General features: G+C 56.2%; 1 protein-coding gene across 33 annotated transcripts in view; it reads right to left on the bottom strand.

The window, feature by feature from the left end:
* Positions 1-13,420, bottom strand: part of NCOR2 (nuclear receptor corepressor 2) — a 236,371-nt gene that overhangs the window by 89,070 nt on the left and 133,881 nt on the right. For 27 of the 33 annotated variants that reach the window (XM_069557629.1, XM_069557621.1, XM_069557643.1 and 24 more), the window contains 5 exons: positions 11,092-11,264; positions 9,839-9,932; positions 6,565-6,743; positions 2,976-3,030; positions 493-591 (listed from right to left, as the gene is read on the bottom strand). In XM_069557629.1, the coding sequence (XP_069413730.1) occupies positions 493-591; positions 2,976-3,030; positions 6,565-6,743; positions 9,839-9,932; positions 11,092-11,264 (600 nt within the window). The remainder of the gene's footprint in view (positions 1-492; positions 592-2,975; positions 3,031-6,564; positions 6,744-9,838; positions 9,933-11,091; positions 11,265-13,420) is intronic. The other 6 variants (XM_069557632.1, XM_069557654.1, XM_069557655.1 and 3 more) reach the window with 1 other exon arrangement.

Raw genomic sequence — 13,420 nt, 5'->3', positions numbered from 1 at the left:
TAGTTTGCCAAGTCCTGCTCTAACTTAAATCATCTCTCAGTCATATACAGCGATGTTTGAAATACGGCAATCTCAAGTACTGGCTACTCTTTTCCTTCAAAAATACGTTACACCAAAAACTATTAAAAATTTTTAGATGTTAAGTCTGTGAGCCAGTCCAAGTCATCCCGGAAGCCCAGGCCTTGCTCTGGGAATGTGACCCTATTCATCCCAGAGCCTATGGGTCACCAAGTCAGCTCTTCTAGAATTTTCCAGGCTGAAGATGGAAATGGCCATTTCTCCCAGCTCTCTTCCGCACTGTTGGGGTACGACACATACCCCCAGAGAGGGTCTCCCAGCTGCCACTGAGAGGACCCAAAATGAGGGACCCACTGCTGAGACACATGTGGAAACATCACTGCGAGCAGCAGTCAGGGCTGCCAGCTGCCAAGCATGCTGGGAGTTGGCCGCAGAGCATGCTGGGAACCCATCCCAACACTGCCCCCTTCTCACCTGGCTTTTGCCTCGGCGCCGGTAGCTCCGCCTCACCAGGCTCTTATAGTTCTCATTCTTCTTGGTCAGGTAGTAATAGAGGACACACTCAGCCACTGTCTGCAGGACAGAGAGAGAGAAAAGACTTCTGAGGAGTGTGCAGTGTGGGCAGTCGGAGCAGGAAGCCTGGGTTCAAATCCCACTTCCTCCACACACTGGCTGGGCGACCCTGGCTAGTTTACTGAACCTCTCTGGGCTTTGGTTTCCTCACCTGTGTCATGGGAGTACTTTACCACACACTTCATAGGTTTGTCATGAAGACCAAGGAAGTTAATATACATACGTGTAAAGGACTTAGGACCACAGAGCACGCACTGCAAATGTGTAACCTCTCCGTATGGTGGGCGCTGCTACTATCAGCAGTCGCGCCGATAAAGCCGTCACCTGCCATCCACTCGGGAACAAGGCTTCCAGCTCCCCAGCTGGGGTCTGGGGTCTCCTTTCTCTCACGCCAGTTTCCTCCCCCCTAATACTTGAGGCCCCGAGTAACCTCTTCCAAGCTTCGTGCATCCAGCCTGACTAATGCCCCCATACGACTCTTCATCTCTTGGGACCTTTCTGTCTTTTCTCTGTCGTGGTCTTTTCCATGTGGACCTGACACCTCTACTTGCTGAGTAAGTGGCTGTTTCTCTCTGAACTCCACCACCTCCTCCTTGTCCAAATGAGATCAGTAAGAGGGCATCATCCACAGAGAGCAACTGGAGGACAGAATGCGATGATGCCACCACCTGGGCCCACTCCAGGTGACAGCTCGCTTATGCTGGCAGCCATTACTGACATGATGTAAAATGTTTCTGTGATGCTCGGAGCTGGTGCCAAGCCAGGAACTAGCCTCTGAGGGGCAATCCATGAGGGCTGCTGGGTGCAGAGGCGGGCTGGGCCTCAAACCCCTGTGTCCTCATCCACTTCCTGGAACGGACTGTGAACAGAGGTGGCTCCCAGGCTAAACCTGACCACACACACGGCCCGCAAAATAGTTCGGAATAACATTTTATAATCAGATGCCAATATCTGCACACTGGGGGATGTGGGTGTCTGCCTTCCCCTTGAACAATTCACGAAGAGTGCCTTCCTGCATTGGATAACCAATGAGCTGGCCCTGTAGGTGGGCACAAGCTGGCCAGTCCACTGGGCTCCCACCCTGCTATTGGCCTCATTCACTGTCAGGACACACCAGTCCCCAGAGGCATAGCAGGAGGCTCCAGCTTAGACCCTTTTGGAAGCTCTATTTGAGTCTTAGCTTGGGCTGCCTCTTAGCCAAAGAACACCATAAAGTTTATTCTCCAGCATAGAGACCTCTGATTTCCTCATTCAAACAGCGCTGCTCAATTACCAACGTCTGAAATCCCTCCTTGAATCTCCGGGGAGCCCCAACCTAGAGTCTTCTGCATTGTCCACACCCCTAGTAAGAAGCTGCCACTAACTCAGGGGAGAGGCTATTTATGGGCTTGCTTCTCTACACTGGTTTTTCAGGCCGGGAGAGATTTCGCTTCCCGACGCTGCCCCATCTCCCTCCTTCTATGGGTATCAGTTCATTAAGGGCAGATGCTGGGAACAACTGTTACCCTTTAAAACACCCGCCTGGATTCTGCTCCAACTGCCCTCCCAAAATTAGGAAGCATGAGGCCTCCACTAGCAGGGTGTTTGCAAAGCTAGGGGTGGGCAGACACCCCCACACTGAGAAACAAGATTCGGGGAAATGCTGCTTTAAACACCCAGACAAGCAGCTCCAGAAAGTAAACCTTTTCAGGAAGCTTGTCTGGCTCCACCCCGATGATGCTAGGGCCCAATGGCAGACTCTGACCTAGGGCCACGTCCAGCCCAGCCTCGTGGGTGCACAAAAGGGGGCGTTACCATTCCCTAGGACGTTCTGTGTCCACCTGCCAATAGGGAGCTGGAGCAGAGAAGGGCACCACCCCTGTGAAGCTCAAGTGTCAGTTCTCCATCGGGTTTTATCCAAAGGGGATGAGGACTTTGCCAGCCACACGCCTGGCTTGGCATAAGGTGTGTCAGCATAGAGACCATCAGAGGGACCTAGAAAGGTCATTCCATCCAGTGCCCTGGAAGACCAGCACTCTTGCCCATAAGACTTAATTAGGATGCCAGGCACAGCACAGCTTCTAGAACCCAGGCCCAATCTGCCAGGATGCTCGCTGCCACGTCGGAGGAGGAGCTGGTGCACACAACTCTCCTGGGGTTTCCCAGCCTGGAGCTCCGCCCCCGAGGGCCCGGGAGGCTGGGGCGGGGCCTGTGGCTGCTCCCAGGAGGGAGGCAGGAGGAAAGCGCTGTCAGACACAGCAAGGAGAGCAAGGGGCCGGCAGGCAGAGGCCTCGTGGGTGGGGAGGGAGGGTCCTTCACCAGCAGCCCAAGCGGCTACCCGCAGAAGTGGACGCCAGAGGGGAACGGGGAGGGGCGGGCGGCGCTGCACTCCTGGGCAGACTCACCTTCCTCTCCAGGAATGATGCGATCAGGCCGAAGTTCTTGGGGTGCTGCATGAATCTGCGAGGAGAGAAGGGCGGGCCTGAGACCAGGCCGAGGGGGGCTGCCCGGCTGGGCGGCCGCCGAGCTCCCGGGCGCCTGCCATCTCCGCGGGCCCGGCTGGACGGGCGCCGCCCCACTCGGAGCAATTAAGCCCAGGGGGGTGTGGGAAGGGCCGAGGCGGGCGGGACCGAGGGGTAAGAGAGGGCGTTCCTTGGAGTGAGTCACTAGTTTTAGCGCCTTTGAAAATACATTTGTTTGTCCTGCTAGAGGCGGGTTCCAGGAAAAATGAGGACATTACATGCAGCCCTGTGGTGGGGTTCCCCCCCCTTTAAAAAATCTGCTTTTGTTTCTATCTCCGGCTGGGCCTGGGAAGCTGGGCCTCGCCCGGCCCACACGGGGCCCCCAAGGGCGAGGTGACGGCACAGAATCTCGAGGCTGCCGGGCCTCCCCGGGAGATGGGAGCAGAGGCTCCAAGTGCCCGCGGGGAGGCGAGCAGGAGGCAAGCCAGCCCAGGAGGCGGCAAGAAGGGACCGAAGTTGGAGGGGTGGCGGGGAACTGGCGCCCCACCAACTGGCTTCCTGCGAAGCCGAGAGAATTACTGGGAAAGAGCTCGGCCAGGCTGAAATGTCAGGGCCACAGGAGCAGGCGGACGGCGGGGGTGGAGATGTGGGTCACGGCTGCTGGGGCCCCGGGGATGCTGGGCGGGGCCTTGGCTGCTTCGCCCCCGCCCCCCCCCCCCACCCCGCCACGACACACCACCACCCCGCAGCCTCCCTGGGGAGGGAAGAGGCTGCTGGGGAGGCAGGGGCCCCGGGTCCCCCACCCCCACCCCCACCCCCAGGGAGTCCGGGCCAGGGCTGGCGATCATCCTGCCCAGCCCTCCAGATGGCTGGGCTGGAGGCCAGCCGGCCCCTCCCCGGCTCCCCAACCAGACACTGGAGAATCCGGAACAGCCTCTCTGTCTTCCCAGAGGAAGCCGCGAGTCAGGCAGGCTTCCCGGCCTGCAAGCCCGCCTCAGGCAGCTTGCAGAGCTGGAGGCGGCCTAACGCCCTGATTTTCCAGACAGACAGAATCTTCCCTTTCTCTCCCTGCCCCTGTGACACTTCCTTCCCCCACCCCCACCCCCCAAAATATCCCTTCCTTGGGGTTTCCCCAAGCAGAGATGGGGCCCTCAGGAGACCAAGAAGCAAACTCAGAGGATTCCCTTAGGTCAACTGTTCACCTCCCTCCAACTTACACCTGTATCCTCTGCGGATGTTTACTGAGAATTTACTCTGACATGGGGCACCTCAACAGCCACACAAGGAAGCACTGAGGCTACACCCATTTTACAGATGTGGAAACTGAGGTTCAGGGAGGAGAAGTGGCTGTTCGAAATCACAAGGCCATTAAGTGAGCTCTACGGCACTAACACACGATTTTCAAAGGCCCTGAGTGCTATAACTTCCACTGAAAAGGAGCGATCACCTGGCACCCTGAAGGACACAAGCTGCCAACTTGGGTCTCAGCCCACATCAGCCCAGCCTGGGTCCCCCGTTCTTCAGCTACTGTACTAACAGTATGCAATCATTAGGTCAGAACAGGAAAGCTCCAGAAAGGCCAAAACATAGAAAGCACCCCCAGAAACCTCTTTTTTTTAAAAAAAAAAAAAGCATAAATAAAAATAGGAAACATGTTAGGGGGATTTAAATATCTAATGCAACAGTAATTCTTGGAATCCATGACCATACTATAGTTGGTTCTTAAAGTGTAAAACGCCTAACAGAGAGAACTTGATTCAATGGCAGGGCAAGCACGTCTGTGAGCATGAGGACCTAGAAAGGAGCCACTAAGTACCTGGGTTTTCTGTCCCTGAGCAGTAGTCCCCGAACACATGTGGAAATTGCTCCCAAAGCCCTCTTTCCTGTGGAAGACTGCTGAATCTGTGTTAGGTGCTCAAGGGGGCATTATACCATCCCTCTATTTTTATGTATGTTTTAGAATTTCCATAATCAAAAGCCATTTAAAAAACGACAACGACAACAAAAACACAATACTTTCCATACGAGAGCCTCTTCAGTCTCTTTTCCTGCATTTCCAAGTCCTGGTGACTGCACTAGCTGACGCACCCCAGCCCTGCCCACCCCAGCCCTGCCCGTGACCCAGAAGCATCCCCATCTCGGGAGCCTAGTTTGACATTTTGGGGTCACTTGACTCTGCAAAGGGCAGAGAGAGCCCCAGCCCCTATGGCCTGGAACCACAGCGGGTGGCTGGAGAAGTTAAGTTAATGACCCATGCAGGTCATCTTTTTTGAGGAAACTCTCTTGGCGATGAAAGAGGTGGTAGGCGTGGACATCCAGCAGCTAAGCCCCCAACACCCTCCTGGTTGAGCACTAAGGTCTCCACCTGTCCCTCAGTTCCCCACCCTTTTGCTTCACAGGGTCCTCAGTGCTGTGAAGGTGCAATGTGCTCAGGATGGGCTTCCCTGGGACACACCTTTCGAATCTAGTTGGGGAAAGGAGGGCTTTCTCCATCTGGCCCTTCACTCATCTCCCCAAAACAGTCATTCTGCTCTTCCATATCAGAAGCCCCAGCTTCACCTCTGAGCATCTAGATCCTGCCTCTGCTTCCCAAAGCGCTCCCTACTCCCTGGTTCCGTCTTCCCTCTCCCCCGACAAGCCTCCCAGTTGCAGCTGAGCCCCTGACCTGAAGCTGGGGGATTCTGAATCCTGCCTCCACCCTTTGCAAGCTGTGTGACCTTTGTTAAGCGTCTAAACTTCTCTGAGCCTCTGCTTCCTCCTCGGTGTAATGGGGATGGGTAATGCTGTTATGGGGGATAAGCGGGACAAATGCACAATCCCCAGAAGACATCTGTTTAGCGTCTGTGATGAAGGAGGTGCTCAACCAATAGCCACTTTCCAGATAAAACGAAAACCAAAGTTACCAGCCAGCCACATGCCCCTGCCCCAGCCTTCAGCCCAGCCTCGAAGGTCTTCCTGCCTTGTTCTTCTAATACTCACTGACTCATTTCACATAAAGCTTCCCTGACACTCTACTGGTCCGAATAGTGTCCCCCCAAATATCTTGTCCTCCCAGAATCTCAGAATGTGGCCTTATTTGGCGATGAGATCTTTGTGGATATAATTAGTTAAGATGAGGTCATACTAGAGTAGGGTGGGCCCTGAATCCAATGTGACTGGTGAATCTATAGGAAAAGGAGAAGACACAGAGAGACACACGGGAAACAAGACCACGTGAAGACAGCTGAGACGGAGGGATCCATCTGCAAGCAGAGGGGTGACAGAGATGTCCAGCCACCGCTGGCAACCAGGCTGGAAGGGACCCTCCCTCGGAGCCTCTAGAAGGAACCACCCCGCCCACACCTTGATCTTAGACTGCTGACCTCCAGAACTGTGGGAGAATACATTCCAGCTGTTGTGAGCCACACAGTTGGTGGTCACTTGTCGTCACGGCCCTGGGAAGCCAGGGCAAACCTCAACAGGACAGGCTTCCCAGGGTAGGGGAGGGTGGCCTTGGCCAAGGTGCCCCCCACCCCACCAACAGGGGACTCACTTCTCCCGGAAGGTCTCCTTCTCCTGCTCGCTCCACATGTTCATGACCTGGCGGTCTTTGTACACCTTCATGGGGTCATCCATGAGCCCATTCATGTTGATGAACTTGATCCGCTGCTGGTCGGCATCGTACAGCATGGGCGGGATTACGGCCAGCTGACGCATCTGCTTCTCCAGGTTCTGGAAGGAAAATGGAGATGACGGAGGGCACCTCCCTGGCTGGAAAATGCAAGACGACAAGGAGCTGGGGACTGGGCGGGGGAGGGGACGGGGTGCTCCCGCCAGCACAGAGGAACCCAAGTGAATGAGCAGAGGGTAGGGATGCTCCAAGTCAGAATGGGAAAACACAAAACCAGAGAGAAAGCGCATGATGGGTTAAAAAATGAGAACAGGCCCTGCAGGGGGAAGGGAGAATTTAAAAGCAGCCCCAGACAGGTTTATGGTGGGCAGGGCTGTAAATTCAACAGAGAGCAGCAGTCACCTTATCTGCAGTAAGAGGGGAGTGATGAATCTTCCCTTTAGAAATGCAAGTGCCATAAAACACTGCAGGGAAGATGTGCAACCTGGCTGGCTCAGGGACGGGGCTGCCCACCCCCACCCTGGGTTCAGAGGGCATGCAGGGTGGGGCGAGGGGCTGCCTTGCTCTGGGAGGGCCCAGCGAGGCTGCAGAACCATTTCCTCACCAGCCATCCACCTCCAGCCCCGGATCCCGCTCCTTCAAGTGTGCCCACTGGGGACCAAGCTTGCCCAGCCCTGTGCATGGCAGGAGTCGGGCGGGCTCGCTCCTAATGCATCGGGGCAGCTATTAAGAGGCTCAGAGCCGCCACTCAGCTGGACTCATTTCCCCAAATCTCTGCAGCCAGCCCATTACTGGCGATTAATTACCAATCTCCAGAGGCAGGCGAGGGCCCCAGCCCAGCCAAGGTCAGCTGGTTCAAAGGATCCGCTGCCCAGCCTCCCACATCTAAGCACTCCATTCAGTGCTGGGGATTCCCAACAGAAGCAGGGGAGCGCAATGGGGGCACAGCCCTGACCTTGGCTGAGAGGAGGACTCCCAGGGAGGCCTGAGCCTCCCCGGCACTTGAGCAGCCCTCCAATACCATCACTTTCTTATCTCCCTCACCTGCACGAGACACACAGTCCTGGCAGATCCAAGCCGGGTTCCTCTTGGCAGGAACCCCCACCCTACTCCATGGTTCCATCCACAGTGGGCTCACATCCTGACTACTGCAAGCTCCCCCGAAATCGCGAGCATCTCTTTTCCTGTCCAGTCCCCTCCTTGCCACCCTCCCAGGGAACCTCAGGTCAGCCTGGACTGGGTGAACAGTTGCTGCCCTGAATTCCCTTTCTGACCATCACCCTTAAACACTGTCCCCTCAACCGCCCCAAGGACCCTGGTGGCTGCACTCTCATGTGGCCAGGAGCTGGGGAAGTGGTCTTCTGGGATGGGGGTGGTGCCGGACCCTGAATCAGCTGAGATGCCATGCACCCTGCATCAAGCAGGGAGCCTGCAGGAAAGGGTCACCCTCTTCCTGCTTCCACGTGCCAATGTGGGTTGTGTACTTGGCCACCATCGGCGGGACAGGAGCCGGAGCAAACCCACAGGTGTGGGCAAAGGCATTCTGAGTTCTGCTTTCTGCAGACTAGATGGTGTTCAAAACAGGGCCACATCATGTGAGGTTTTAAGACAAAGGCTTGGACTTCGGCTCCCCTAGTAGCTCAGATGGTAAAGAATCTGCATGCAATGCAGGAGACCAGGTTCAATCCCTGGGTCGGGAAGATCCCCTGGAGGAGGGCATGGCAACCCACTCCAGTATTCTTGCCCAGAGAATCTCATGGACAGAGGAGCCTAGCGGGCTATAGTCCATGGGGTCATAAAGAGTCGGACATGACTGAACAACTGACACTTTGGCTTTCACACTTTTCCCTGGCGGTCTAGTGGTTAAGACTCCTCCTTCCAATGCAGGGGGCAGAGGTTCGATCCCTGGTTGGGGATCTAAGATCTGTCATGTTGCCAGGCGTGGACAAGAAAAAAAATTATTTTTTTAATTAAAATTTATAAAAATAAAATGAAGGCTCTTTTTTTTAAATAGCCAGATAGTCCGAACTACCTGTGTCAAACCTGCATGAACAGCCTGGTGAAAATGCAGAGTTCTGAGTTCTGCCACCCTAGACTGGCTAAATCAGAACCGCTGGGGGTGCGGGCCTGGGAAATCACAATTCAAGCTGGACGTCCCCTCCCCAGGACTCTTAAGTCTGTCCCATATGAGACTCAGTGGCCTAGGCCAGCACGGCCCAATAGAATGTTCTGCAGCGATGCAGGTTTTATGGTCTGCTCTGTGCAGCACGGGCCCACTAACCACACGTGGCTTCTAAGCACTTGCAATGTGTCTGGTGACACCGGAGGAACTGAGTTTTTAATTTTATTTCGTTTCTGGTCATTTCCATTTAAATAGCCACATGCAGCTCGTCAGCGGTGACTGCACTGATCTGGAGTTGTAATACCTCCCAGCTGGACAAAAGCTCTCCCTGGACACAAGGCCCGGGGGAGGAAGAATGTGCTCCCCTCCTTTTGCAAGGCCCCCTCCTTTCCACTGTGATGTTGGGAACATGGAGGGGGGGATGGGGAACTGACACATGAGATGCTTGTAAGACTTGGGAGGGGACAGGCCTGTACCAGCCCTGCCCCAGGAGCAAATGCCTCCTCCCTCTGCTCCGTGGCCACCTCTGGGCTCCAGTGACCAGAGCCAGGGTCACTTGGCTGATAGGTCACCTGGGAACTCTTGATAGAAGGTCCCCAGCTTGGTGAACAGCTGGTGAGCTGAGAAACCCTCCTCTGACCCTGGTTCTGGACAACTGGGAGGCTGACCTACAAACCGCCACCCTCGGGCTCCTGTGCCCTCTGGCTTCGGGTCAGGTTCAGCCAATGGGAAGCACTGAAAGTAGCCAGAGAGCGGGGGAGGAGCGAGAGGCCAGGCTACTTACTCTGCCATGGCGTCACGACGGGGCCCCCCAGCTGTGACCCTTCCTGGCCACGTCCTGCCAGGTGGCCCCTCCTGCATGGCCCAGGAAGGCCTCTCTCCCCGCTCAGCCTGCAGGCCCGGGGACAGCCAACGGCTGCTCCCCTGGGGCCTCCCCATCCCTCCTTGGTTCCACCCCACATTCAGTATCAAGCCCTTGATCTCAACCATCCAGGTGAATTCTGTTTCCTGCCGGACCCTCTCCCTGGACAGGGCACACAGTGGGTGGAGCTGAGGTCGGGGTCAAGGACTTACCTCCTGCTCTGAGAGGCCATCGATGATCTCGGACACCTCGTGCTCGCTGCGGGCGGCCGACATGGAGAGCCCGCTGCCCCGCTGACCCACCCTGCTGGAGATCGAAGGCACACACTCAGGACCGGCCCCTCGCAGCCGGCGCAGCGGCACAGCCCTGAGCCCACAACTTCCCCAGAGGCAGCGTGTGGGCAGCGGGGAGGAGCCAGGCCTCCCACACCCACACGGATGGCCCCAAGCTGAGGGGTCTGGGGGAGGGATGGAGCATCCCCACTCTCACCCAGAAAATGCCAGAACGCTTTTTCTCTCCTAAGATGCCCCTCACAAAAGACCAGCTACACAGATCCACGTACAAAGTCCAGCCCTGCCTCTTCACAGCCTCTGGCTCCATGTCCTCCCATGTAACCTGGGGATAAGGTGGTGCCTGGCTCCCAGGACTGGGAGCAGGCATTCAGTGAGACATGGGATGTGAGCATCCAGTGAAGAGTGAGATCCAGAGACTTCCCTGGCGGTCCAGCGGTTAAGACTCTGAGCTTCCACTGTGGTGGGGGACATGGGTTCGATCCCTGGTCAGGGAACTAAGATCTTACATGACATGTGGTGTGGCAAAAAAAAACAAAAAGACCCATGGCAAATAATCAAGGGCTTTAATGGAAAGAGGAGACAACATGCAGGAATAACTTAAAACTAAGAATCATACAATAATAAATTTTCATCTATTTGTTTAAAAAAAGAAAGAGTGAAGTCCATCATCCCTGCTCACAGCCCATTGCCTTATCTGTGTGACAACAGAAACCGCACTCACATGCCACCAAGCACCTACTGTGTGCTGGGCACTCCGACACAGGATTGCACCCAGTCCTTATGCCCGCCACGTGTGACCAGCATCCTTTCCCTTTGACTTACACCAGGGATCTCACACTCGGGGGCCACGTAAATGAACGAAGCTGGGGTGGGTACCAGCCCATGGCACACCGGAAGGAGAGCTCACTCCATCAAAATGGATTTAAGTTTCTTTCCAAGAAGTGTTAAGGCCAGGCAGGTGCTGAGTGACACACCCGAGGCCTTAACTCGGCCCTTGGGGTGCAATTCGAGACCTGCCGTGGTTTCCTTTTCATGCCAGCCAGGGGTCCTCTGCGGACGGTGCCGCAAGCGGCCCCAGGTCCTGGGAGGCAGGGAAGGAGGCGGTGGCGGGTGGGGGGTGGTGTGGAGAGGGGGAGGGTGGGGGGCGCGAGTGGGCCCGGCCCTCAGCTCACCTCTGCATGCGTTCCTGCAGCTCCCGCTGCTTGCGGATCTCGGGGAACTGCTTCTCGTAGTACTCGCGCACCTTGCTCTCCTTGGCCCGCCGCCGGGGATTATTCTCGATGCGCTCCACCTTTTTCTCCCAGGCCTCCATGAGCTGGTCATAGCGCTGGCAGAACTTCTGTTCCTGGGGAGACGCGGGGGAGCCCTGTGGCAGCTGCTCCTCCTGTATCCGACATTCAGCACCCCAGGGCTCCCTGCTCTGCCGTGCACACGGGCAGGTGTGCGATCACACACAGGTGCACGGGCAGACACACGATCACGCGGAGACCGGGGCAGACCCAGGCCACCGTCTGCCCTAAGGATCTGGCTGCCTTGCTCCTTGGGGCGTGGGCCACCCCCACCCCCAGCCTTCCTATAGAAAGGCCTTATAGTATACAGACGCTTCCAGTCACATGTGGCCGTTAAAGCTGAATCATGTAAAACTAAGTTGTATTTAAATTCAGGTCCCTGGTCCCCCTGCCACTGGGGCCAGGGCTATTGTCTGCAGTGGGCGTTGTGCACAGACCATTTCCATCACTGTAAGTTGTGTCAGATGGTGCAGCTCTGGGGTGCCCGTCAGACCTGGGGCGGCCCCGTGGAAAGCATTCTCTTTCTGAATAGTTCCTCATCCCCCAGCCTCAGGCCCAGCCATGCTCCCCAGATCCAAGGACTGGGTGTAAAGACTCAAGCTGCTATCTGTTCACGACAAGGAAGTCCCTCTCTGAGTCTAACCACAGTGCTTCCTGCTGTATACAAGTCCTTCCTTAGAGAAAAGACCCGTGCTCAGCCCAGAGTGTAAGCTGCCTGGCTTCTGAGTCTCCAAGGTGACCCAGACCTCAAGCAGGCAGGAAGCGTCCGGCTGCTCTTGAGACCCAATCTCCCCATCTCTAACAGCTGCCGTGGACAGATGGCACGGTCTGGGAGTTTCGCTTGAATGCCTTCTTGACACTTCATCATAATCAGAAAACCTGCCTCTGGTCTTCGTGCCCAGACACCCCATCCCACCCTGAATTTCACCTTCTGACCAAGGCAGTCTGTGACCTTGGTCCTCAACAAACCCAGGAGCATTGACAGTCCCCAGGGGGCTGTCAGGCCATCTACGAGGAGGAGCAGAACTCGATCCCCAGCTAGCGGGGGCGCCACACATACCGGGCTGCCCCAAGAACCCTTGGGAGGTCAAGTTCTAGCAGCATGCAATGGCCACATGTGTTCGTTTCAACATGTTGCAGACAGGACTCCTGGGGTGGGACCAACATGAAGGACACTCGGCTCATTGTCAGAGCAGGGGACCCTCCCCACCCTCTCAGTGTGAGTGTGTGATCAGTATCCTCCCCTGGCCAGCAGGGCCACCCAGGTGGAAATCCTGGCAGGGTCATTCATTGCTGCCCCACGAGGGGCAGTGGCCACTGCCACGGGCTGTCCTGCGGTGCTCAGGAGGCCTGGGTCTGATGGGTGAGAGCAGGGAAATGTCAGATGGGCTAACGGTGAGAACGTGCTCACCCAAACACCAGCAGAGAGAAAAAAACGCAGTTACCAGTGAAGATGAGCAAGAAACCCACGGGGCCACCAACCAGCTGCCCAGTGGAGGGGAGGCCAGCAAGATGACCCGGCCCTGCCTGGGGCCCTTGTAGAGCAAAAGGGACAGAACAGCCACGAGGGGTCACCAGTCACACTGCCCAGCCCCAGTCACCACACACAAAGACGCGAGCAGCTCCTGAGGACTATTCAACGTGAGGAAGTTCCCCTTCATATCTGACCACAGTGCCACCTGCTGTCACCTGTGTGCTGGGCGTGCTCTCTGTCCACTGAGGGCTGAGGGCACTGGGCACCGCAGGACAGCCCGTGGCAGTGGCCACAGCCCCTCCTGGGGCAGCGATGACCCTGCCAGGAGTTTCCACCTGGGTGGCCCTGCTGGCCGGGGGAGGATACGGATCACACACGCACTTCCACACACATATGCTCACACATACACACACACTGAAGCATATACATCCCCACACATATACACATGCACACACTCACACACACTCACACTGACAAACACGTAACACATGTTCTCACTCACAATACAAACCACACACACTCACTCATAATCTCACACACCCACTCTCTCAAGCACACAGGTACTCACACACTGTCTCACACCTACATTTCAGAAGCTGGAGCACCGCTAAGCTCGCCTGCTGGCGACAGGGGCAAGAATATGCACAGGAGAAGGAGGATGGCCCCTGTGACCACAGTTTGTCACCCTCTGCGAGAATTCTTTGTTCCAGCACCATCGCCACCATCATCCTCACCATC

The sequence above is a fragment of the Ovis canadensis genome, chromosome 17 (assembly GCF_042477335.2).
Source record: "Ovis canadensis isolate MfBH-ARS-UI-01 breed Bighorn chromosome 17, ARS-UI_OviCan_v2, whole genome shotgun sequence".
Taxonomy (NCBI): Eukaryota; Metazoa; Chordata; class Mammalia; order Artiodactyla; family Bovidae; genus Ovis; species Ovis canadensis.
The sequence above is the reverse complement of the archived record's forward strand: the minus strand, read 5'-3'. Positions and strand labels throughout refer to the sequence as shown.